This window comes from Elephas maximus, chromosome 15 (genome assembly GCF_024166365.1).
Source record: "Elephas maximus indicus isolate mEleMax1 chromosome 15, mEleMax1 primary haplotype, whole genome shotgun sequence".
NCBI classification, from domain to species: Eukaryota; Metazoa; Chordata; class Mammalia; order Proboscidea; family Elephantidae; genus Elephas; species Elephas maximus.
In genome coordinates this window covers 23,011,065-23,036,000 of record NC_064833.1, presented here as the reverse complement: position 1 = coordinate 23,036,000, position 24,936 = coordinate 23,011,065, and the positions used below count along the sequence as shown (strand labels likewise).

General features: G+C 39.3%; 1 protein-coding gene across 7 annotated transcripts in view; it reads right to left on the bottom strand.

The window, feature by feature from the left end:
* ENPP2 (ectonucleotide pyrophosphatase/phosphodiesterase 2) overlaps positions 1 to 24,936 on the bottom strand; it is a 136,399-nt gene that overhangs the window by 18,060 nt on the left and 93,403 nt on the right. For 4 of the 7 annotated variants that reach the window (XM_049853870.1, XM_049853871.1, XM_049853873.1 and 1 more), the window contains exons 12-20: positions 21,037 to 21,192; positions 18,912 to 19,020; positions 16,055 to 16,180; positions 9,459 to 9,490; positions 8,666 to 8,793; positions 6,285 to 6,372; positions 6,037 to 6,124; positions 4,821 to 4,993; positions 2,097 to 2,148 (exon numbers count right to left, since the gene is read on the bottom strand). In XM_049853870.1, the coding sequence (XP_049709827.1) occupies positions 2,097 to 2,148; positions 4,821 to 4,993; positions 6,037 to 6,124; positions 6,285 to 6,372; positions 8,666 to 8,793; positions 9,459 to 9,490; positions 16,055 to 16,180; positions 18,912 to 19,020; positions 21,037 to 21,192 (952 nt within the window). The remainder of the gene's footprint in view (positions 1 to 2,096; positions 2,149 to 4,820; positions 4,994 to 6,036; positions 6,125 to 6,284; positions 6,373 to 8,665; positions 8,794 to 9,458; positions 9,491 to 16,054; positions 16,181 to 18,911; positions 19,021 to 21,036; positions 21,193 to 24,936) is intronic. The other 3 variants (XM_049853872.1, XM_049853874.1, XM_049853876.1) reach the window with 1 other exon arrangement.

Genomic DNA, 24,936 nt, shown 5'->3' with positions numbered 1-24,936 from the left:
CAAATGCTTGCTGAATGAATCTATAGGGCTCCATCTCCTTGGCAGTACATAAACTTTAAGCTTCAGTTATAGAAAATCATCTTGAATTAGACACTTACATTCAACTCTGAGCAGAGCAACGAAGGGATAATCATTGCCTAGAACTGCCTTTGAGCCCTGCGAGTCGGTGATTCTCTGAGCAGAAGCTTCTTCACACTCAGAAGTTTGAGGCTACTTTTATGCTGAGTCATGGGACTGGTTTTGTCACATGTGCACACTGCCACCAACAAACTAAATGCTGGAACTTTATGTTTCGCGAACAGAAATGTTCTTTTTTTTTTTACCATAAATAACCGAAGGTTAAATCAGAAAAAATATGGGAGTCCGTTAAACGTTGTTATAATTAATGATTTTCTTGGTGGTGGTTGGAAGAGAAACATCTCAGTACTATTTCTCTGTCTTAGTGACTGAATATTTGAAAATTTCAAATCACAAGACTCACCACGTCCAGATCCCAGCAACGTGCCAATTTTTCTAATTATAACAACACTACAGTCCATTAGAGGTTAGATGTCACATATTTTAAATCACTTGTAGAGTTTGCTAAGGATCTGAGTACCCTTCCGCCAACTAAGTCCTATCTTCAAAGCTGTGCCAAAGGGTCTGTGTGTTCTATGATCAAAGGGGAAGACAGAGGGTAGTGATGCAGAAAAGGGAAGGAGGAGGCAGATGAAGATCTTTATAAAGAGGAAAACTAAGTCAAGTCAATAAAATCTTATACTGGTTTCCCCAGTCTATTTAATCTGATTGGAAACAGCACATGTGATAAACAGAACCATGTGTAAGCTAATAGCTCAAGTGTGCTCTCGGGAGAATTGACCGTGTGCTTCTTTCCTGCATTGCTGGGGCGGCTGTGTTTGAATTCTACCCGCTTTTTAATACACTCTCAGTTGTTCAAGAAGTGATGGCACGGGATTGAGCAGTGTTTTGTTCTGTTATACATAAGGTCGCTACAAGTCGGAGATGACAACAGCAACTAACAACAACAACATGCTGTGACATGGCATTCCATCTACTGTAGTTACCTGCATAGAGCCTTTCTCTCCTTTTCTATTTTCTTCTAATTTACCAGCATTTCAAAATCAGGAGAAAGGGTTTATGTGGTACATTGTATTACTGTTCCCATTTATTCCCTCTCCTCCAATAGAGGGTTATATGCCACCACCCACTCCATGTGACTTGCAGGACAGTGTCCCTGTGGGCAGATTATACTTCCCCACACCACTGGCATAACGTACTCGGCTTTGACTGGTGAATTGTGAATAAAAGTGACACATGCCTCATAAAAGCAGAAGCATTAAGACCCATTGTACCGTCTGCCATTCCCCTTTTCCCTCTGCCATGAGAAGGGCATGTCCCAGATGCCTTCAGCCTAGATTCCAGGATAAAGAGAATACACGGGGCGAAGCCACAAGTGACCTACAGTAAGCATCCTGAAATATGGACAAGAAACACATCTTTCTTGATACAAACCACTGAGATTTGGGGGCTGTTTTTTGTCCTAGCATCAACTTGTAAAAGTTGACTATTATATGCTTGTTATCAAGCATATACACAAAATAAGAGGAGAATGAGTTAGGGTCCAAGGTGATTCCTTATGTCAAGAGGGAGTTCTGATTTGGTTCCTTCTGTTTTTTGTGAATCTCTCTCCAGCACAACATACACACTGACTTTCCCATAGGTAACTGCCAGTAAAGGCACCAGCTGCTATTGCTTATCACTGTGACCACAATTCTCTTTATAGGAGTTCCCATCACCACCTTAACTTAGGACCCATGAGACACGGAATGGATGTCTGTTTTGCAGGGGATTTAAAAACTATTGGGGTAAAAAAACCTAATTGAAATTTTCTGATGATTACACAGCTGGCAGCTGGTATCACGTGTACATGGGATAAACCAGTACCTCTTGCCAGATGAATATAAAAATCTCTCTGCAATCCAAATTGTAATTTACAAAAATATTGTGTTTACGCTATAATGTCAATAAGAACTTTCTTCAATTTTTGAAAACAGAAAACACCACGTATCTGATTGCTTTTTCCACCAGCCCCTTACCTTCCGTAGACCCTTTTATGTTAAGGCGTTTGTTGAGTTCATCCAATTTGCTCTTCGTGTGTAAAAACCAGAAAAGGACAAAAAAGAAAAAGAAAAGAAAGCAAATCAGAAATTTTCTTTCTTTCCTGCGCTCTCGTCCTATTTAGCACTCTGCGAAATTCAAAACGGGATCCAATAAACCCTGTAGAGGAATTACTGTTTTGTCTCAAGTTTACTCTAGGTTCCACTCCTTAGTAACTCTATGGCCTTGAGCACCTTTTTTAATCTCTCCTTGACTGTTTTCTGTTCTTAAAACTGTATACTAACCTCCCATGTTTATAATGATGATAATTTGGGCCATGTATATAAATTAATTAGAATTGTGCCTCAGTTTCAGATCAATCCCTTGGTACACTAAAGTGATTCCCAAAGTAATTTATGAAATCGCTTTTTCCAAAGCTGAAAAGTAATGACCCAGAAATTCTGAAAAGTAACAACCCAGCAACTTTACCACTCACTGTATGTCTTCAAAAACTCTAGCATATGTACACAAGAAGACATTTGCAATAATGTCTATTGCAGCGCTGTTTCTAAGAGTTAACAATTACAAATAACCAATGTTCTCAAATAAGAAAATGAATAAAATCATTAGAGCATATTTATATAATTATACATTAAATATCAGCAGTAAAATGAATGAACGAAAGCTTCATGTATTAATATGCATAAACCTCAAAATCATAATAATGAATAAAATAATTTCAGAATACATAAAGCATGATAGCATTTACATGAAAATTTACAATATGCGAAATAGTTAAAGGAACCACACTGAAGATTACTTAAGATTTTATTAAAGGGATACATACAGGTGGAGTATGTATGGGAATTATATGGACTATATTCAGAATGCTAGTTGTATTTGGAGTAGGAAATGGGATGGAACCAGGAATACACATGGAGCTTTGACTGAATTTGTAATGCTTTCTATCCTATGATGTGTGTATGGAGGTATTCATTTTCTTAATCTCTATACTTTCTCAGGAGATCTGGTGGCTTAGTGGTTAAGAGCTCAGGCTGCTAACCAAAAAGTGGCAGTTCAAATCTACCAGCTACTCCTTGGAAACTCTGTGGGGTAGTTCTAATCTGTTGCCATGAGTGGGAATCAACTCAATGGGCAATGGGTTTGGTTTTGGTATACTTTCTCAGTATGCCTGAATTTTTATTTTTTTCTTTTTTTGGTTCAAGAATAGGACAGTAGTCTTTTGGAGAAACCCACAGACAAAATAATGAAAACTCAGAATTTCTCTAAAATGGCTTAAGACAAAATATCCAAAAGATTTCTTGTTCTCCAGAAGAAAGATAATCCAGAAAACGAGATATAACTAAGATATTCTTCTAAAATTATATTTGGGATCCTTTGCAAAAGACCACTTCCTGATGACTTTGGCAACTTAACCCCAGCTGAGGTCTGAGAATTACCTGCCTTATAGTAATTAGCTTCCTTGGTTCTTGTCATGAGGCAAAAGTAGGAAGGAGAAAAAAGAAGAGGGCAGAAGAACGAACTGAATTCCTCCAGTGGTGAGTATCCCAAACTGTGGCTCCTAAGCCCTTAGGAATCCTGGGTGGTAACAAATGGTAGGTGAAGGGAAGGGGACAGTCAGAGGACTGTTTTCAATTTTTCACAGGCCTAATAGAAAAAAAAAAGTCACACATTTGCCCATAGTAAAACCACACAGGCAAAAATATCAGGTTTCCTTGCTTTGGGCTGGAAGCACATCAACTCAGTGTGGTAACACTGGTTATTTCCCGCTTATCAGAAGGGCTGATTGGCAGCTATATAGGTCTTTGATCAACATAAAATTCAATAAGCAAATTATTGCTTAACACTTGGAGTTTGGTACTCAAAAACAACCAAAACAAGGTGTGCTGAGTAGTTTCCATCAATCCCCTGAGATCTACTTTGCACCCTGCTCTGGACCAGAGTGGCTGACCTCTAGGGACTGCATTAAAGAGCAAGCTTGCCTTCTGGCTTCCTTTGGGGTTTCACCAATGGTAGGCGCTACCAAGAGATTAGAGGAAAGAGACAGGGTATTTACAGTTCCCACCCTGCCAAGCTGCAGTGTATTAACTGTCTCCCTCTACCAAATACCACAGTTCCTTCCCATATGACTCTCTCTCCATGTTCTGCTAACTGCTTATTAGGCCAAGGAGTGGTAGCCTACTAGCCCCAGGGTGACCATTCCTCCTTGGCTTCCCTCCACCCTGTCCAGCCTCTGCAAAAAGGCCTCTCACTCAACATGATGGAAACCATCCCTTTAAACTCTCTTGAAAAACCTCTTCTCCTTGGGCCATCTGTTTCCTGCTGGAATTCTGACTGATACACATGCGAGCCATGACTGAAAATAAATAAAGTCTTTGGGAATTCTAACTAGCAACATGAATTCTACCTTTTGCCTTTCATTCTCTTTACTTGTGCTTCCGATATGGTAACCACGAGCCACATGTGGCTCTTTCCATTTAAATGTAAAGTAATAAAATTAAACAAAATAAAAACTCAGTTCCTCCGTCATACTAGCCACATTGCAAGTGCTCAAAAGCCATACATGGCTAGTGGCTACCATTTGTATAGTACAGATGTAGTCTATTTCCATTATCACAGGAAGTTCTATTAGATAGTGCTGTTCTTTACCCACTACGCTCCTCCATGATAAACATAGAGATTATTTCTACTTTTGGCGCTACCTTATCATCACAGCTGCAGCCCAGGTCAAAATCAGACTGAAGATATGTAACACCTGGATAATTGGGTCGGGTAACTTCCTCTGGCATGGTTGGCCTGAAGATATTAGTACGCAGGAGATGATTCAAACTTCCATGGGTCCCATTATTAGGAGCTGGCTTCAATCCCAGGAGATCTGGTGAGGAGAAAGAAAAGGGGCCAGGTGTTTCTTTAATGTTCTTTGATGAGGTTTGGTGAGAATCAAAACCATTCAGCTTCCAAAGCCTGAAACGTCAGAACATAAATCAGAATCTGATGAAACCAAATTAAGATGGTAGACACTTTTTTACCTCCTGAACCATTCTAGCCTGACATGACCAAAAAGAAAGAATGAAGGAACAAGGTTTTACTTAGCTATTGCCTATGTCTGTGATAGTTACAACCAAGAACCATCAGTGTCAGTATCACTGGCTTTCTGTACCTTTATGCATCATCCCAAATTTTGAAATGAGACACGTAATCAATGAACAACCATAAGCCTGCCCTCTAATGCACTCCACAGAAGTGCAGGGGTAAAAGACGGCTTTGGCCCTGTGCCTTGAAACACCGCTGTGTGATGAACAGGCTGATTTCATAGCAAGTGAATGGTTGCCAAGCAGGCATACAGTGGCTTGCCTAAGCTGAGAGGTAGGACTGGGAGAGCCAGCAGCCAAGATGGGAAAAGAACCCAGGAGACCCGACTTGCAGGCTCCCCCTCTAACCACCAGACTGGCACTCCCTTGCTAAATAGGAAAAGTTGTTCTCATTCAGCAACTAGAAGCTCAAGGAATAAAAATAATTAGGAGCACATAAATAGCTGGCTAGAATGCATGCTGGCAAAGTTTTAACTGGGCTTCAATGCAAGAGATGGACGTAGAAGAAAGTTTGGTGCCGAACTCTTGCTTCACCAGGTCTCTGACCAGTGGTGTCAAACTGTAATGCTATGTTGGATCGGCCGGAGGCTGCCAACAGCAACACTGTGAAAAATCCCCATTAGTCAACTGATGAAGAAAGACAAAGAAGCCTTAGAAGGGGATGATATTCTCTCCTTCCAACCAATGGGCAAGTGACAACATTTTTAGGAGGGTGGGGATGAGGTGGTCCCGAAAAATAGGCACCTCATTTCTTTCTCTGACATTGAGGAAATCCATGTGGTAACTAAAGGCTGTTTTATTAGTTTTGATTAAATAAGTGACTTACCACACATAACATTGTAAAGTTCTATGTTTTCAAATGGAGGTACTTTAGTCTTATACTTAAATGTTGGGCCGTAACCTAAAAAGACAGTCTTCCAAAAGAAGAGAAAACAAAAACAATTAAACATTGCTAATCTAGTAGCGACTCTTCCTTTCTTCCTGAATACCAGGCAACTTCACTCACACCACCATTCCCCATCCCTTGTAAAGATCATTAAAATACACTTTCAATTCACGGTTCTGTGATTGTACCTGCATGCTATTGATCTTGTTATCAAATCCATGGTCTCCTTGGAAAAAACATTTTCCCGATGGTTTCTTATAAACATCCACAGGTTTCCTACATTGAAACAGTTTTATAATTAGTCAGGATTTCTCATGAAATCACCCTGATAAAAAAGCCAATTTCAGAGCACAGAGAAGCTCTGAGAAGGGGATTTTAGAAGCATATTTATCTTTAATTGTATCATCCATGTGGTGATATGACATTGATGCTGCTCATTGTTCCAACTGCCTTTCCTTTGACAGCCAGGATAAATGAGAACTTAGGAACAGAAGTCACGGTGTCCTCCCGTACCTCCTGCTTGCCCTGAGCAAAAACTTGTCACAGGTAATGTTCTGCCTGCCTGTCTGCTTCACTAGCTCCAAGCCTGTAAGATCCTTGGCTTATAGGACCGTGCTTGTCTGGTTCACTTCTATATACCCATTGCTAGATACAGTGGCAAGCACATAGTCAGTACTTTATAAATTTGTAATTTTTAACCAGTGAATGGAGATCTATATTCTATAAAAATGTTTGCATACATACAAATTTACGTGTCAGTGTAGTACAACTACAGAGTACAGGTGAGTGGCAAAATTAACAATAAAAGTAACTTACCTGAATATCTAGTATTTGTCTACATATCTAAACCCTGACCTCACACAATATCTGCATTTAGAAACAGAAAAATGGAAGCATTATTCTCTAGACATCAAGACTGTTTGACCTTCCTTCTTGTGACAGGAAGACATCTTTTATTTAAGTATCATGGGGTCATTAAAAAAAAAAAAACTTTCATGTTCATTAATGCGAATACTTCCTATGTACAGGGTACATAGCACTGAGGTAAAGTATTCTGGGATGAACAAAAAAATTTTTAACATATGGGTCCCCACTCTTAAAAAAAAGTACCATCAACTTGGAATAATAAGATAGGTACATACAACTCGAGAAAGCAAGACTTAAATAAAAAGGATTTTACTACTAATTAAAATACCTCGCTTTGGCCTACACTAATTTGCTTCCCTGTGATCATCTTTCACTTAACTTCTAAGCAAATCCTACATTTTGTTCATGTAAAGCTACCAACTCTGCCCAATATTGAGCTTTTCTACCTTCCAAGATGTCCCATACATAAAGGATCCTGAAGAGGACATTCTCAGCCAAGCCATATTGGTCACAAGCCATGTTGCAACTTTTCCACAAGGACTCTCCATATCTATTCTAAATGATTCTGATAATTTTTGGTCTTTGTACATCTCTCTTCATAATCCTATATATTACATATCCCCCTGTACAATTACTGTAGGATGTTTGTACATTTGTCACATGTGTCCTTCCAAGGGTTCCAAGTTGGTATGAGTCCCTGAAGGACCAAAACTTTCTCATTATATTCTCCGTTGTAATTCATTAGAGTACCTAGCTAGAATGCATGTAGTGCTTGTTCAATTACTGCTATAGACTGATTCACAATATTTTTCTTAAGGAGAAAAGTTGGAGCAAGAGTGAGTGGGGAACAGTGGCTGCCAAGTCTGCATGAAAATGGATAAACCTTTAATGATTAACTCTTGTTTAGAGCCTTTGGACACATTCTATGCCATATTCAAAAGCAGGGAATAATCTCTTTAATACTAAAAACCACTGATGACCTAATAGAGTAAATCCTCCTAAGAAATTACGTCTTTTCCTAATGTCTTAGAGGCTATTCTGTCATTCAAAAAAGAAAAGCAAACATCTGAAATATTTAGGCAATGTAAAACGTACCTATCAAGTCTCCGAGTGATGCCAACGGTTAACACGCTCAGCTACTAACCAAAAGGTTGGAGGTTCAAGTCCACCCAGAGTACCTCAGAAGAAATGTCTAGTGATCTACTTCTAAAAACTCAGCCACTGAAAACCCTCTGAAGCACAGTTCTACTCTGACACACGCGTTGGAGTCGACTTGACTTGCTCACAATAATGGAGATTTTAAGATGAACACTTTCTAAAAGTTCTCTACAAACATTGTTATGCAAAGTCTGGTCAACCAAGATTAAATCAGCCCAGTGTGCTAGGGCAAGGTAAGGGTCATTCTTTTGACTTATTGAAGTAATAAGAATACAGGATAGAATGCAAATTAAAAAAACAAAAGAGAAACACACACTGAGATGTGCTGAGATGCTATAGTACAAAGAGACATTGAAATGCCAAGATTCAGAACACAGAAATGCATTGTCTCAGTGCTAATTGTTTATCTAGCATTCAAAATCTTTGGAAACAGTGAGATTTCCCACTGAGATTTTTTGTTCTGATTGCTAAGGACCTTAAAGCACTCCAGTTTTCAAAGAGGCCCATGTGAAGATGAAGAAGGGACAACCAATCCCCAAGTTACCTTGCGATATGCCATCTTCGGTCCACCAATAAATGGATGTCTTCAATTCTTCTGTTGTTGGCATAGTGCAAACGCTTGGGAAGGTGTTGTTTCATATAAGGCTTAAAGTGCTGCTCTGGTTTTTTACACTGAAATTTAAATAGAAATTGGGCTTTACATGGAATGTCTTCTAGAAAAAGTCCTAGTAATTCTCTCTAGAAAATTGAAAGAGATTTAAGCCAAACGAAAGGTTGGTTAGTGAATATAGGAATTTGTTATCTCCATATTAAAAAAAAAAAAAAAAAAAAAAAAAAAAACACCAAACTAAAAACAAATAGATTCACGAAGAGATTAGATAATTTTTGAGATGATACTAGAAGGTTATAAGAGGGAAGTTAGAAATTTTCAAGATATATTCCAGACTCATAAGACCACCACTGAGAACAATTCAAACTCCAAGGCCTTCTCCAACTGCTTCAAGTCAAGTTAAAGAGGTTTAGGCCAATATGATTACATGCTTATGTGCTTTTTAGGTCTATATCCTGGATCGGGGAATGATGGAACTGGGTGGTAGGTGGATCTGGTTCAGAGAGAGTAAAGATTTGTTGAACCATGAATGACTAGTTTTCAGTTCTAAAAGATAGATCAAATATTCTCAGTTCATACCATTGCCAAGACCGTTAGGTGGCCCACAGCTGTCAGCAGGACAGAGATTTGAAAGCTCTTAGAGAGACAAGAACACAGAATGAACAATGGGAGGTGAGTGCATGGAAGCTGCTCAGCGGGAAGAGGCCTGGAGACTTGCACTACTTACTGTGAGGTTAGCTAGGATGGCTTTCGGGTCATCTGTTCAAAGAGAGAAGGAGAAGGATTTCAAAATAAAAAAAAGTGACAATAATTATTCACAGCAATCAATTTTGTAGCAAAAAACAAAAAACCCACCGTCATCGAGTCAATTCTCACTCAAAGCGACCCTATAAGATGGACTAGAACTGCCCCATAGGGTTTCCAAGGAGTGGCTGGTAGATTTGAACTGCCAACCTTTGGTTAGCAGCCATAGCTCTTAACCACTGTACCAGAAGGGCTGTCACTTTAATGTTTTGTTTAACATGTATAAAATTGACTCATAGCGACCCCACGCACAACAGAATGAAACACTGCTCAGTCCTGCGCCATTTCTCACAATTGTTGTTATGCTTGAGCACATTGTTGTAGCCACTGTATCAATCCACCTCATTGAGGGTCTTCCTGTTTTTAGCTGACCCTGTACTTTACCAAGCACGATGCTCTTCTGATAATATGCCCAAAGTATGTGAGACAAAGTCTCTCCATCCTCACTCCTAAGGAGCATTCTGGCTGTACTTCCTCCAAGATGGATTTGTTTGTTCTTCTGGCAGTCCATGGTATGTTCAATATTCTTTACCAATACCATAATTCAAATACATCAGTTCTTCTCTGGTCTCCCTATTCATTGTTCAGCTTTTGCATGCACATGAAGCAAACGAAAATACCATGGCTTGGGCCAGCACACCTGAGCCCTTAAAGTGACATCTTTGCTTTTCTGTTTGTGGTATTTAAAGGTTCAGTGAGTGAAATGCAGCTAAACAAGTGGACCAAATCTTATAGGAAGTCAACGGCCTTGCTGGAGCTGGGTCTCCTCTTCTGAAAGAAATTCCTTCTTCCACAGCACCAGGATACTGCTAGGTAAATGGCCTCTTTTTGTCTTCAAATGGTCTCTCTGGAGCCTAGACTTTGTTTATTGGCAACTTAACATCAGTAACTAAGCTGGTCATCTGGGACTTTTAATGTAATTTCCTATTTATCTGCAGAGCTTTGAAGTGGATCGTCATCCGCCTTAAACATGAATCTTCTCATCCATGGAGTTGTTCTTCTAAAAATAGTTTTGTTTTCACAGTAATATCACGGGTCTAATTATGTAGCTAGGAGCCCTGGATGCCCAATGGTTAAGTACTCCGCTGCTAAATGAAAGGTTGGTGGTTCGAACCCACCAGGTGGCTCCCCAAGAGAAAGACCTGGTGATCTGCTTCCTTAAAGATTATAACCTAGAAACCCATACGGGGCCGTTTGACTTTGTCACATAGGGTTGCTATGCATCAAAATCAACTCCATGGCACCCAAAAATGACAATTATGTAGCTAGCTGCGCCTATCCAGCCATATGCACGTGGGCGCGCCTCCTTTATTTTCACTACCACCAAACAAAGGATATTTCTGTCAATGCCCTGACTAACTAAAAGCAAAACTATGTAAATGATGGCTGTGCATAACTGCAGGCAGCATTATACTATCTGAAGATTCCCTTTTAGGGGGGAGAAAAGGAGAAGATTCGAAAAGGAGGAGATTGTAGGTTGGTTGGATTTTGTTTTCAAATAATTTGCTTCAGTATGTCATTATAGAAATAACAGAAAAGAAAAGCAGCATTCAGAAGAGATACCAAACGTCATGATGTGGCCATCCCTGGAATGTAGAGGCCAGTGGAACAGACCTTGTCTATACCATTTGCTGCTGTATCTCTGGTGTCGGTGCATTGTAGGCACCCGAGGAATATTTGTTAATAAATATTTGTTCATATTTGCTGGGTACACATATACACACACCTTAGCTCTAAAACTATGAAATCCAAAGCTCAAATGTAGATTCCACTCTATTTAAACTGGGTATAAGGTTTAGTTTCATTGTTTTTTCACGGAAAGCATATAAGTCATAATGGTAATAATGACAGTCAACTGAATTGAGTCCGTACCATGTGTCAATCTCTCTATAAGAGCTTCAAACGCACTCTCTCTCTGGCCATTCACAACCACCCGAGGGAGTAGGTGCTATCAGATTCCTCACTAAGCCAATGGGTATTCAGAAGGTTGAGGAGCTTGCGTGCCAGGACACCAGTAATCTGATTGAACAAGACACAGTTTAAACCTCCATTCTAAGCTCATGACCCATAATCCTCAAGGGACCAAATAGAATAAATTCATCTTTGATAAGGAAGAGAAATAAGTATCATGGGGCAATCTAGGGTCAGATAAATCTCAGAGAATTACCAGGAAATAACAAATTCCCGAGTCCATTTGAGGGAAGCCAATTCTTAATTTTGAAGTCTTCAGCCTTGTCCTGCTAACAGTTCCTTCTTTGTATAAGGAGAAGAGGCCCCCAGCAGAGTGTGGTGATTAAGAGTCAGTAAATTGGGGTTCGAATCCCAGCTCTGCCACTTACTACCTGGCATATTCTGAGCAAGTTACTTCATCTCCTTCTCAGCTTTCATTTCTACTGTCTGTAAAGGAGGATAATACTTATCACATAGTACTATTAAAAGGGTATAAATAGGATTATGTATATATCTAGCTGAGATAGTAATGAACCAAGACATCATCATCATAGATTGCATTTATATACTTTTACTCTGTGCTAAACACTAATCTAAGTTATATGCATACATATACCCACGTACGTATATATGTATATGTGTGTGAATACATACACACACACATATATATGTATATAAAACCTCTCATTTAATCTTCAAACACTGATACAGCTGGCCCTCTGTATCTACAGGTTCCACATCTGTGAATTCAACCAACCACAGATAGAAAAAAATCCCCCCCCAAAAAAAAAATGTTGCATTGTTGCTGACTTGTACTATGTAGTTACCCTATGATGGTAGTGTCTGTACCGAACATGTACCAAAAAAAACAAACCAAACGCATGGCCATAGAGTCAATCCTGACTCATTGCAATCCCATAGAGTTTCCAAGCCTGTAAATCTCTACAGAAGGAGGCTGCCACATCTTTCTCCCGAGGAGCCACTGGTAGTTTCCAACTTGTTAGCAGTCCATTGGTTAGCAGCCCATTGCTTTAACCACTGTGCCACCAGGGCTCCTATGAACATGTACAGACTTTTTTTTCCTTGCCATTATTCCCTAAACAATACAGTATAACAACTATTTCCATAGCATTTACATTGTATTAGGTATTATAAGTTATCTAGAGATGATTTAAAGTATACGAAAGGATATGCATAGGTTTTTTTTTTTTTCAAATACTACACCATTTTATATAAGGGAATTGAGCTTCCATGGATTTTGGTATCTTTATAGGGGTCCTGGAACCAATTCCCCACGGATACTAAAGGATAACTGTATTTCACAGATGAGGAAACTGAGCCCAGAGAGGCTAAGTAGCTTGTCCAAGGTCACAGAGTGAACAAATGGCAAAGCTAGAATTTGAATCCAGACGTTCCACCACAATTGTACTCTAATTCACCTCACTCTGCTGCCTCTCACAAAATAAAATCACATAAACAAAATTGTTTTTAAAGTACAAAACATTTAATTACCGTTAGTTATTATTTCATTGGCTCCAGGGACTTTTTCTCCCACTAAAACACCCTCCCCATTACATTTACTGACGTCTGATATGCCTTTCAAAATAAACAAAACCATTCTTGCACTGTTGTTATTGTTGTTAGGTGCTGTTGAGTCAGTTCTGACTCACAGTGACCCTATGTATAACAGAACAAAACACTTCCCGGTCCTGCGCCATCCTCAAATCATTCTTATGTTCCAGCTCATTGTTGCAGCCACTGTGTCAGTCCATCTCATTGAGGGTCTTTCTCTTTTTCACTGGTCCTCTACTTTACCAAGCATGATGTCCTTCTCCAGGGACTGGTCCTTCCTGACAACATGTCCAAAGTACATGAGACAATGTCTCTCCATCTTTGCTTCTAAGGAGCATTCTGGCTGTACTTCTTCCAAGACAGATTTATTCATTCTTCTGGCAGTCCATAGTATATTCAATTTCTTCGCCAACACCATAATTCAAAGGCATCAATTCTTCTTCAGTCTTCCTTACTCACTCTCTAGCTTTCACATGCACATGAGGCATTTGAAAATACCATTGCTTGGATCAGGTGCACCTTAGCCCTCAAAGAGACACTTTTGCTTTTTTAACACTTTAAGGAGGTCTTTTGTAGCAGATTTGCCCAATGCAATATTTTGTTTGATTTCTTGACTGCTGCTTCCATGGGCATTGATTGTGGATCCAAGTAAAATGAAATCCTTGACCACGTCAATATTTTCTCCATTTATTATGATGTGGTTTACTGGTCCTCTTGTAAGGATCTTTGTTTTCTTTATGTTGAAGTTTTATCCATCCTGAAGGCTGTAGTCTTTGATCTTCATCAGAAAGTGCTTAAAGTCCTCTTCACTTTCAGCAAAATTGTGTCATCTGCATATCACAGGTTGTTGAGTCTTCCTCCAATCCTGATGCCCTGTTCTTTTCATATAATCCAGATTCACAGATTATTTGCTCAGCATACAGATTCAATAAGCATAGTGAAAGGATACACCCCTGACACAAACCTTTCCTGATTTATACCATGCAGTATCCCCCCATTCTGTTCAAACTACTGCCTCTTGGTCTATCTACAGGTTCCTTATGAGCACAATTAAGTGCTCTGGAATTCCCATTCTGTGGATGTTTGTAGCTCTGTTTCTTCTCATTTTGAGTTGTGCCACAACAGCAAATGAAGGTCCCAAAAGCTTTACTCCATCCATGTCATCAAGGTCGACTCTACTTTGAGGAGGCTGCTCTTCCCCAGGCATATTTTGAGTGCCTTCCAACCTGAGGGGCTCATCTTCCAGCACTATATCAGACAATGTTCCACTGCTATCCATAAGGTTTTTACTGGCCAATTTTTCAGAAGTAGACTCTCAGGTCCTTCTTCCTAGTATGTCTTAGTCTGGAAGGTCCACTGAAACCTGTTTACCATGGGTGACCCTGCTGGTATTTGAAATACTGGTGGCATAGCTTCCAGCAACAGAGCACACACGAAAGTCACCACAGTAAACAAACTGACAGATGGGCGATGGGAAATGCTAAAACCAAGAGGTGCCCTAATGACTTGCATCCAGTCTGTGGTGCAGGCCAGGCTCTCTCAAGAGAGCAAAGAAGAGCGGACACTGAGGACAAGAAAGAGCATGGACAAGAGAGGCAGAGACACCAGCGCTTTGTTGATTTCACAACGTTGCCTGGAGCTGACCTTGGAACACTTCCCATTTGTGTTGACTCAGAGTTGTAATTTGGGAAAAAACTTAATTTTCCAAAGCTTTAAGCATGGTGCCAATGGTTTCTTATTCCCAAGGCTAAAAACACTAAAGGATGTTGTTGGTTTTTTTTTTTTCAAGAGGCAGTGTTTCTCCAATAAAACTATGGGGTTCTCAAAAGTTGGGCAGGCAGCAATAAAACATTTTAGTTTACAAATTAAAGCTCTTGTCAGTGGCAGATTATAACCTGAATGTATAAAACATAAGTGACAAGATTACTTCCATTTATTTTATTTCTAATCTTTCCAAACAGCTGTCAATTCCCAAGGGCTTAATGTTTTTCCCTCTTAGATTCTGCCAGTCACTTTTGATACAGCTCCTAAGGAATCATCAGGGTCCAAGTGTCATTCTGCCAAGCTGTCATGGATAGCTAATGGGCAAGACTGAACCTCTTGTTGAAAAGTTCTTCTCTTATAAACAGAAGTTTATGGTTATAAGTATGCTTCAAAGTACACGTATTTTGACACGATAAAAACAATAGCAAATATTTACATAAAGCTACTATGTGCCAGGAACCATTCTAAGTGATATATATAGATTAATTTTTACAACAACCTTTAAGAGGTAGCTACCGCTATTATGTCCATTTGTCAGATAAAAAAAAAAACTGATGCTTAGAGAGTTTAAATGACTAAAGGCCACTTGTCTTAGTTATCCAGTGCTGCTATAACAGAAATACCCAAAGCTGGTGGCTTTAACAAACAGAAGTTTGTTTTCTCACAGTTTAGGAGGCTGGAAGTCTTGATTCAGGGTGCCGGCTATAGGGGAAGACTCTCTTTCTCTGCTGGCTCTGGAAGAAGGTCCCTGTCTCTTTGAGCTTCTGCTCCTGGGCTATCTTCATGTGGCTCTGCATCTCTCTTCCCCCATCTCTGCTCCGCTTGCTTGTTCAATCTCTTTTGTATCTCAAAGCAGGTTGACTCCAGAGACACCCTACAGTAATGCTATCTCATTAACATAACAAAGACAACCCATTCTCAAATGGGATTATAACCACAGGCATAGAGGTTAGGGTTTACAACACAGATTTGAGGGGGACATAATTCAATCCGTAGCCCCACTTAACCCCACTTAACAAAGAAGTAGCAGAGCTAGGATTTATACCCAAGTATTCCAGTTTCCTTGGAAATCCTATGGGGCAGTTCTACTCTGTCCTATAGGGTCACTAGTCACTATGAGTCGCAATCAACTTGACAGCAACAAGTTTGTTTTGTTTTTTTCAGAGACCAAACCCTTACCTAATCTACTGTATTACCAACTCTAACAACTCGATATTTTAAAAATCAACTTACATTTAGGATTATTACTAAACCTGGATCGAATTCTTCCTAGAGATCCAGGCACTAAAATAATATCTTCCACATTAGTCAGGTACTCGTTCAAGAACTCAGTTCTATCACATGTGACATCTTCCATTCCTGTGGGGAGAAAAAACAAATTGGAAATACTTAAATCTTAAAATAAAAATCTTAGCACTGACACTAAGGATAACACCCAGGCACCACTTTAGTTTTTAACAACTTCATGAGAGGCACCTTCTTTTCTGAAATTTCATAACTTGACTTTTAAGGTTTTTAATGATTCTTTATATGACTCTTCCAACAGAATTTGTGATTTGGGGTGTGATTTAGCCACATCACCTTGCAAGCACTAGAAGGTTGAAAACGTAGGCTCTCAATTATCATTTTAAGTCATTCAGCAAGAACTGCCAAGACAAAGGAAGTAACCATGATTTAAAAAAACAAAATCTATTTACACAGTCGTTATGAAAAAGGTCTATTCTTTACAAAGGAAAATAGTAGATTGCTTCAAACTCGTCCCAGTTGGGGGAGGCGTAAATAACTGGAATATACAGTTCTGTGTCTCTTTTACAAAATGTCATTTTCCAGTTCTCTCTCTAATATATCTCCTGTCTTGAGTACATAATCACTAGTCCTTGCTCTGTCTCCACTGGTGGCCTTGGATGTTACTGACAAAACAATATTGGCAACAAGAGATGAGAAAGAAAAAGGGCAGCCCCAATGACCACCCAAACTGAAAAACAAAATAACCCTGAAAATAAGTTGTAAACAATATGATTAGTCAGAACTGCTAGAACTCAAAAAAGGAGCCTAGGTAGGGACTTTTGTTAACCAACATATATTCCTTTCCCCTCCAAGATTTCTTTCTTGCCTCCCCCAAAGAAAATTGCTTGATCGGTTTTTTAAATCAATAAAACTCAAATCTTAGAATCATAGACAATGGAAGCTGGTCAGGACCTTTATTGTTATTTTTGAAATGTATAAACTTACATGAAACTATGAAAGTTTAAGGAGTCCCTGGTGGCATAAACTGTTAAGTGCTTGACTACTAGCAGAAAGTTGGCAGTTCATATCCACCTAGAGGCACCTCAGAAGAAAGGCCTGGAGATCTATTTCCAAAAGGTCACAGCCCTGATTATCCCATGGAACACTGTTATACTCTGCACACACAGGGTCACCATGAGTCAGAATCAACTTGGTGGCAACTAACAACAACAACATGAAGGTTTAAAATGTTGCTTTGCAAAATCTAATGCTGTGGATATTCTCTCAGAGGGGAAAACAAATGATTCTGTAAAAGGATGCCCTAAGGTTTGGGAATAAACAAACATAACTCAGAGAAGCCTAGATCTTGTAAAACTCAAATCATTGCTTTCTAGGATCCCACATTAGTCACTTTGTATTTCTTCAATACAAATTGGAATGAAGAGAGGGAAAAAGACAGAGAAATACATCCCAACATAGCACAAGGGTTATAAAATCTGCCTTTTAACTTTCAAAGCCTTAGGGCACAGAGCAATTTGAACTCCCTTGCCCATGCTCTGAAACACTAGGCCGCGCTACCTTGTAAGACAGAGACGTTGTGGCTTCCTCAAATCAAAAGGATCCACTCATCTGAGAAGAGTGCACACTAGCAAGATAAGGTTTTAATCAATCATTGGCCTGTACAGTGGTCCAGCACACTGCTCCATGGGACTCATCTGCCTCTTAAATGTCAGGCTTCAGCGTATGACCAAATGTTCCTGACACCGCTGGGCAACTTAAATAAAATCAGCTGTATCACATGCTCCAAATTCATTGTCCTGTCTGCAGCTCTCCGCTAAGTCAAATTCATGAGCATGATTTTATGAAGGGTAAACATTTTTTAAACATTTAGTCCTCACAGAGGAGTAAGTTAGTCCCCGCAGTTTTCTTCCTCTTCAGTTTCTCATGGGTCTTCTACCCCTAGAACATTCTGGAAGGAAAACTTCAGGCCTAGAAGCAAAACTTTGTCTAAGGAGATTTGCCTGCCATTCTTAACAGACCTGCCACAGTTGACACCCAAAGAGCCAATCGATTTCCCTCTCCCAAGCCCTCTGCTAGAAGGCAGTAGCCTAACCCTGTAGGGTTCCCATTTCAATTTGATAGGTCTGGAATGCAGGAGGCCTTCTCTAGAACTCAGTTTCCAGTCCTGAGAAATAAGAATGCTCTCTGAGGGCCCCTGTTTTAGCTCTCTAAGTGTATAACGTTTACGATGTTCTTGATCACCTCAAAAAAGGGGTCAAGAATGTTTCTACTTTATAAATTGACTTAGAAAAACTATGAGCCAGAATAGACTCGATGACACACAACAACAACTACTTCTTTACTGCAGCAGAGCTCTCTGATATGGGCCGTAAGTTCCTTCAAGAGAGGGAAACCATTTTACTTCTACATTACTTCTTGGACAAGAATCCTATGTGTCTGCCTCTTATCATATTTAGATTTCTTTTTGGCCACATTTTTGGGGATATGTCTGACAGAGGTGTCCTATTATCAACTGATATATTACATTCATAGGGAAAGCCACTAGCATCACAGCAAATTGTCTGCAGTACTTCAATAAGAGACAGATTTTTGTACCAATGCCTTTCCTGGACGAAGATGTAGGAAGTCCCTGCTTTGGATCAAAATGAACCCTGGGTACTCTCAGGACATACTTTTGAGTCAAGGCCTGATAATTTCTTCACCCCCCACACCCCCAGAGAAAAGGAAGAAGGATGTGAAGAACACAACCTGCACTTCTGAGAGCAAGGGTTCTTCTCCTCAATCCTACTGGAAACACTATCAGTGGATCTATCCTACCAGCAAAGAAAACACCAAGCTTTACCGTGATCTCCAACAAAGATGACGTTGACACAGCGATGCAGCTTTAATTGTTTCAGTCCATCCATTAATTGCCCCACGAGTTTGTCAATTTCCCTCAGAGAATTTACCATCTGGAAAAAGGAGCAAGTTAGTCCCTAGGGCTTTTTTTTCTTTTCAGATTCTCATAGGTCTTCTACCCCTAGAACATTCCGGAAAAAACAAAAAAAACTTCAGGCCCAGAGGCAGAGCTTTGTCTAGAGAGATTTACCCGCCATTCTTAACAGACATATGGTCTAAACACCTTTTATTTGTATTCTTTCAGGAGAATTAAAATCTCTCCTCATCCAATCTCCTTGAAAATTTTTTATATAAAAATATCAGAAATATTACTAAGGAATAATCTTTTTTAGAGATAAAATGGCCTTTCTAAAAGACAACAATGTTCTTTAAATACAAGAACGTTGACAGTAACAGAAAGTCAGATAGTTAATTTAAGCCTTTTGTTCTCTAGGTGAAATCACACGAGGATTTGAACAATGGCAAGACGCCGGAGGCTAAGTAAATCAAAAGCGGCTCTGAGGATGCAATGGTAACCTTCCACAGAATGCTGATTTAGGACATCATTAACACAAGATCCATCAAATGGTCCAAAGAATTCCACCATCAATTTCTGACAGCAATGGATTCTTGACAGAAGAGCGTATTCTCTTGAAAGAAGCCACTGCTTCTCAAATTAGTGACTTTGAGTGAAACAGGAATCTACAAGAGTCCTAACTAAATGAAGTGAACCAATGAGCTTGTTCTAGGTTTCTTATTTAGCCTAATGAAGGACAACTCAATTCTTCTCTGAAAAACATTTCCAAAGCCTCAGAAACATAATCCATCTCTCATTTTTTTTTGCTTCAAACGGAAGTTTCTAACTCCATGCATGCTTCCACACTCCCACATACTGAAGGCTTCCCTCTCAGTCTCATCTTGAACTATGCAATGGAAAGATTCTCAAGAAAGATCTCATCAGACAAATAAATACCTGACAATACTTCAGATGAATTTTACAACCTAGCTACAGCCACGCACATATATCCAAGATGACTGAGGTAAGAGCAGATCAGATCTCATATCATTTTTACTCAAACACATATTATTATCTTCCATTAGCATCTTCTCAGATGAATCAAGACCTTCCCTCATATTGAAGTTCATCAGTGAAATCAGGTGCAAACTTTTTCTTCAAGACGAGCCAGTATTTCAAATCCTGCCCCAACTAGTAAGTCACAATTAAAAGTTTTAGGATTATACGTACAGTATAATCTGAATGGAATAACAGATGTGGGTCTAAGTGGCATTTACTCCTGAGAAAACTATGTTCCCCTCTAAGGTCTTCGGCTAGGCAAAGGAATACCAAATCCACAACATATGCTGATCCTTGGCAAGGACTTCCTCTGCTTTACTCAGCAGGAAAACTCAGGTAAGATCCAGTACCTGCTTCTTAGTAATCAGCTCAGACAAAGATAAATAAGACACAGCTTCAGAAGGATTTGTAGGCTTCAGAAAAAGTAACAACATATAGGTTGTTCTGAATGTACTAAAAAGAAGAGAGATTACTTGTATCAATATGAGAAGAAAAAACTCACATTTTCTGGACATTGTTTTCTCTTTCTTGTTGTCTCAGCTATTCCTTGTCTATAATCTAAGAACTTTTTTTGATCTCTGAAGGTACAGACCACTAATCTGAATCAGTTCTCTACCAAGTTCTATTCTACATTACCTTTAAGGACTCTCTCTCTGCTATCTTGCTGGATAGCTCTCAAGACCCAGGTTCACAAACTATCATGGCTAATTCTGTGAATAAGTGTAAGCAAAACCAATAGGCTTCTTAACAGTTACTTAAGACTAAATGTTAATACTAGTTTTAGGACAACTAACTCTAGAGACAGTAAAGGCCTCTTTTTTTGTCTTGCTGAAAGTTCAAGTGTTCACATCAGCGTTAACCTCTGAAGTGCCAGATTCTTCTAGACTCAAAGCCAAGAACGATGCACCAGAGTTTTTCTAAAACTTATTCAGCAGATTTTTCAGTCCAAGAACTGAAGGAAACCATCAACTCAGTCCTGCCCGCCACAAAGCTTTGGAACAATAGATAAACTTACTTTGTCCTGACGAGCTTCCGCAGCATAATGATCCATCCTATGTAATTTTCTTCTTCTTTTCTTTGGAGGAGCAACTGGTCTTTCCTGTCTCCTCTTAGGGGCAACTTTCCTCTTAGGTCTCTTAGCCGGAGTAAGAGATGAGTCATAACTACTCTCCTGTACTGGCGGATAGAGATGTCTGGACTCAGAAGTCGTCTGTCCCTCTGGGTCTGATAATAAAGCTCATACTTTGCCAGCTGGGGTCAGCAGAGTCTTAGTCAGAAAATCTAAGACTCCTTAAGTGAGAAAAAGTTGGTGAAAGGGATGATTCAGGGAACTCTATAGAGAGAAGCCTCATAAATTCATCTTGATGCTACAGTCACAGCTTCTTCACTGAGAACGAGAATATAATTTATGAGAAGGCAGTCTCTTGTTGACTAAGGAACCTACTCATGGGTACATCAGAAGGTGGCACAGAGGAGAAGTTCTGCATTCCATAATTCCTGTGTTAGGGAAAGACTGGTCCTTGGTTTTGGAACGCTCTCCATTTACAAAGTACTCACTTAAAACTGAACCAGAATACTAGTCATTTGGTCATTTCAAGGTGACAAGAGGGTTCACGTAGGTGGTTCCAATTCAGAATCTGACAGGTTTCTGTTCACACCACCAAATGTATCAAAGCAACTGTCACCTTCATCAGCAAGTACCAGGAAAAAAATTAAAAGCCAAAGATGGAGTGAAACCTCATTATAAGCAATCCTTCTTAATCATGAATGTACCTCACAAATCAGGACTTCCGGCAGGAGAGAGAAATTCTCTCTGACAATTTAGGCTTCCAGTACAGAGGTGGTAAAAACTCCCAAAAGTTAAAATCCCCCTAGGGTTCAAATCAGCCGATCAGGCACTAGGCCATTTGCAAGGAACCTCAACATTCCTAAGACTTCAAAAAAACGTAAGCCTTTGCAATGGCAATAGGTTAGAGGAGCCACAGGAAAAACAGAGTTTGGCAAGATGGGTTTTCTGGGGGGTTTTACCTCCTCTGGTAGGTAAAAGTTAAAAGTCATCAAGAGCTTTTCATCGCTGGTATACATATCAAAAGTCTACTTATGCTCTCTTTATCAGACTCTGCATTTTGGGGGGCAATGTTATTTTTTTATTTTATTTATTTATTTTTTAATCCAGAGAACAATAAAGATTGACACGTAAACACTAAAGGAGATAACCTTTGGGGACTTCCAAATGCTGGAGAAAAATAGGCCCCTGATTTGCTGATGGTGCAAAGGTGAACGAAAGCCTTAAGCTCTGCCCTCAACCTAGCTCACTGCTCTTGATGGGACTGTTCAGAGAGTCACTCAGATGCAGAAGGGGCAGGAGGAGTAAAAATGTTAGTGTATCCAAGAAGGAGGACATCTGCCATGCGATCTCACTGTTCCAAGGCAAAGCAACTGCAGAGGCACTTCCGTCTCAGTCTCATCCTCTCTCAAAAGACACAGCCCCACAGAATCTGGGTTTTTTTTTTTTTTGTTGTTGTTGTTGTTGTTTTAATGCTTCTAGTTTTAGGCGAATCTCCATGAGAAGAGCAGCAAAAGGGAAAAGAGGGTTTCCCATTTTATGGCCACCGAATACATTCCACTAGCGCTCAAATCGGCCGATCAGACGCCAGGCCATTTGCAAGAGACCTCAACATTCCCAAGACTCCAAAGGCAAGCCCTTCCAATGGCAGCGGGTTAGAGGAGCAGCAAGAAAAACAGGGTTTAGCAAGATGAGTTTTCATCCAGTGATTATATTGCATGTATTTCCTCCTTCGAATGTTAGAGGTAGACGAAAGCTAAGTTCTCATTGACCAGCCATACTTCAGCCTGACTTAGAAGATTTAGCCTGTTATTAAGAGGATGGGGAGGTAAAGGGGCAAATTTCCCTGCTTTTCAGAAGGATACTTTGCCATCTGAAGGTAGGAACTAGCCAGCCAAAGCTCTGTCTCTAGGCCTGGAAGAGCAGCCGAACGAGGGGGTCACGGAAAAAGCATAGAAGGGCAAAAAGAAAAAGATTGCGCCAATAATCAAAAGCAAGCATATTTTTGGAACATTCACCATTACACTATGAAACCAGGAGCAATACATCATTGCTTGAAGCTATTGGCTCAAAGTTTGGTCATTTCATTTAAGAGCCTTTGAGAAAAGTCTTGAAAAAATTGCGCTCAAATATTAAAAGAATAAAGCACCAACATAATGGGATTCTTCTCACCGTAGTACACAGCATTTTGTTAGACAGAGTCATTTCAAGTAAACTTCAAGCAGAAGGTGTTTTCTTATTACATATAAAAGATATTTCTGATTTTAAAAATAACCTTTCAGCTTGTATAACCTTTACATATACAACAAATATATATATAGTTACATAAGCCAATTAGTATGAAAGAAGGTTTTGCCAACTTGCTTTGATTTTGTGTTTTAAATGTGTAAACTATTTTGATTTTCTTTAGTTAATATAAGATTTCTGGAATCCAATAAGAAATAGTTGAAACCTGAAAATATTCCTTGTCTTATGAGAAGAAAGTGACCAGGTTACCGACATTGAAGGTACACTCCAAGATACCCAACCAAGAGTGTCTTACCCAGTGAATATTGAAGAATACCCCTGCTGCAATAAGTAGTGATACTAAAAAGAACGTTGCATGAATGTTTCCATTTTTTTTGTTTAAAAATACTATAGGAAAAATCCCTGTTTGTGTATTTATGAGCAACCCTGGGCATAAAACCATCACTAATGCAAATTAAAGCATCCAATATCATGTTTCAGTTACTCATTGCTCAATACTTAAAGAAAGGATTGTTCGTTCAGTTCTTCATTAAAAACACACACATAAACGTTCAAATACTAGGTCATTGTAACTGAACTACACAAATTTGAAACCCAAAGATATTGCCTGGGGGAAGAACATGTATTATTAAATCATATAACTTTTAAGGAAATGAAGTTCATAAACGTTATACCACAGCTGTATTGTTAAAATCAACTTTTAACATAAAGAAAATGTTTTGTATAATTTGAGCACATGTATTAACTGACCGGTTTGTTTATCACCTGGATCGGAGAAGAATAAAATGTCTCCATGGCAAGAGCCTGGTCTGGGAGTCCAAAGGTCTCAGGCTCTGTCTCCAAGTTCACCACTTACCAGCCACGTGACTTGAACAGCCCCAACACTCTCTAAGTACTAGCCCCCTTCTTTAAAAAGAATGACTGTAGCAATCTCTATGTTGTCTACCTCACAGGGTCTTTTAAGGGATATTATCATCTAAGGGAAGTTGAACCTTTAAATAGTACACACGGAACTACTTAGTTGTTCTTTATTTTTTAACATTTTCATAAAATGTGGTTCTTTAGTTCAGGTTAGATTACTCTCAAAGAAATCCATACTGAAGATAAAACAGCCATCCTTTCTTGCTCTGGTTTTCTTTCCTGGCAAAATAAGATTTGTGTTTCATGTATGCAGATGTTTATCTCATTTTATCATTTCTGTTTCATAATTACGGCAACACTAGTTAAACATCAAAGGGAGAGAAAAAAGAGCAGTTGACTTAAATGACTTCGAAGATTTAAGACAAACTAAGGCTGCTTTCACGTATCCACTCATTTCTAGTGTTCAGAAAAATCACCACAGAACTGGTTATTTTTAAACCATGTTAAAGCATTCAGAAATACTTATGGCTCCTTGGCACTTACACTCTTAGTTTAGACAAGCTGCATTTTGCTCAATATTAAAACCAAGATACACTTATCTGTATCTCTTAACTCATCCTTATACAGAACACAGTAAACTCAGAGTCAACATGTTGTCATACACTACTTGAGAATTGGAGGTTCTAGTAACAAAGATTTTTTTTAAATAATTTCTCATCCAAAATCAAGTTTTATTATGTT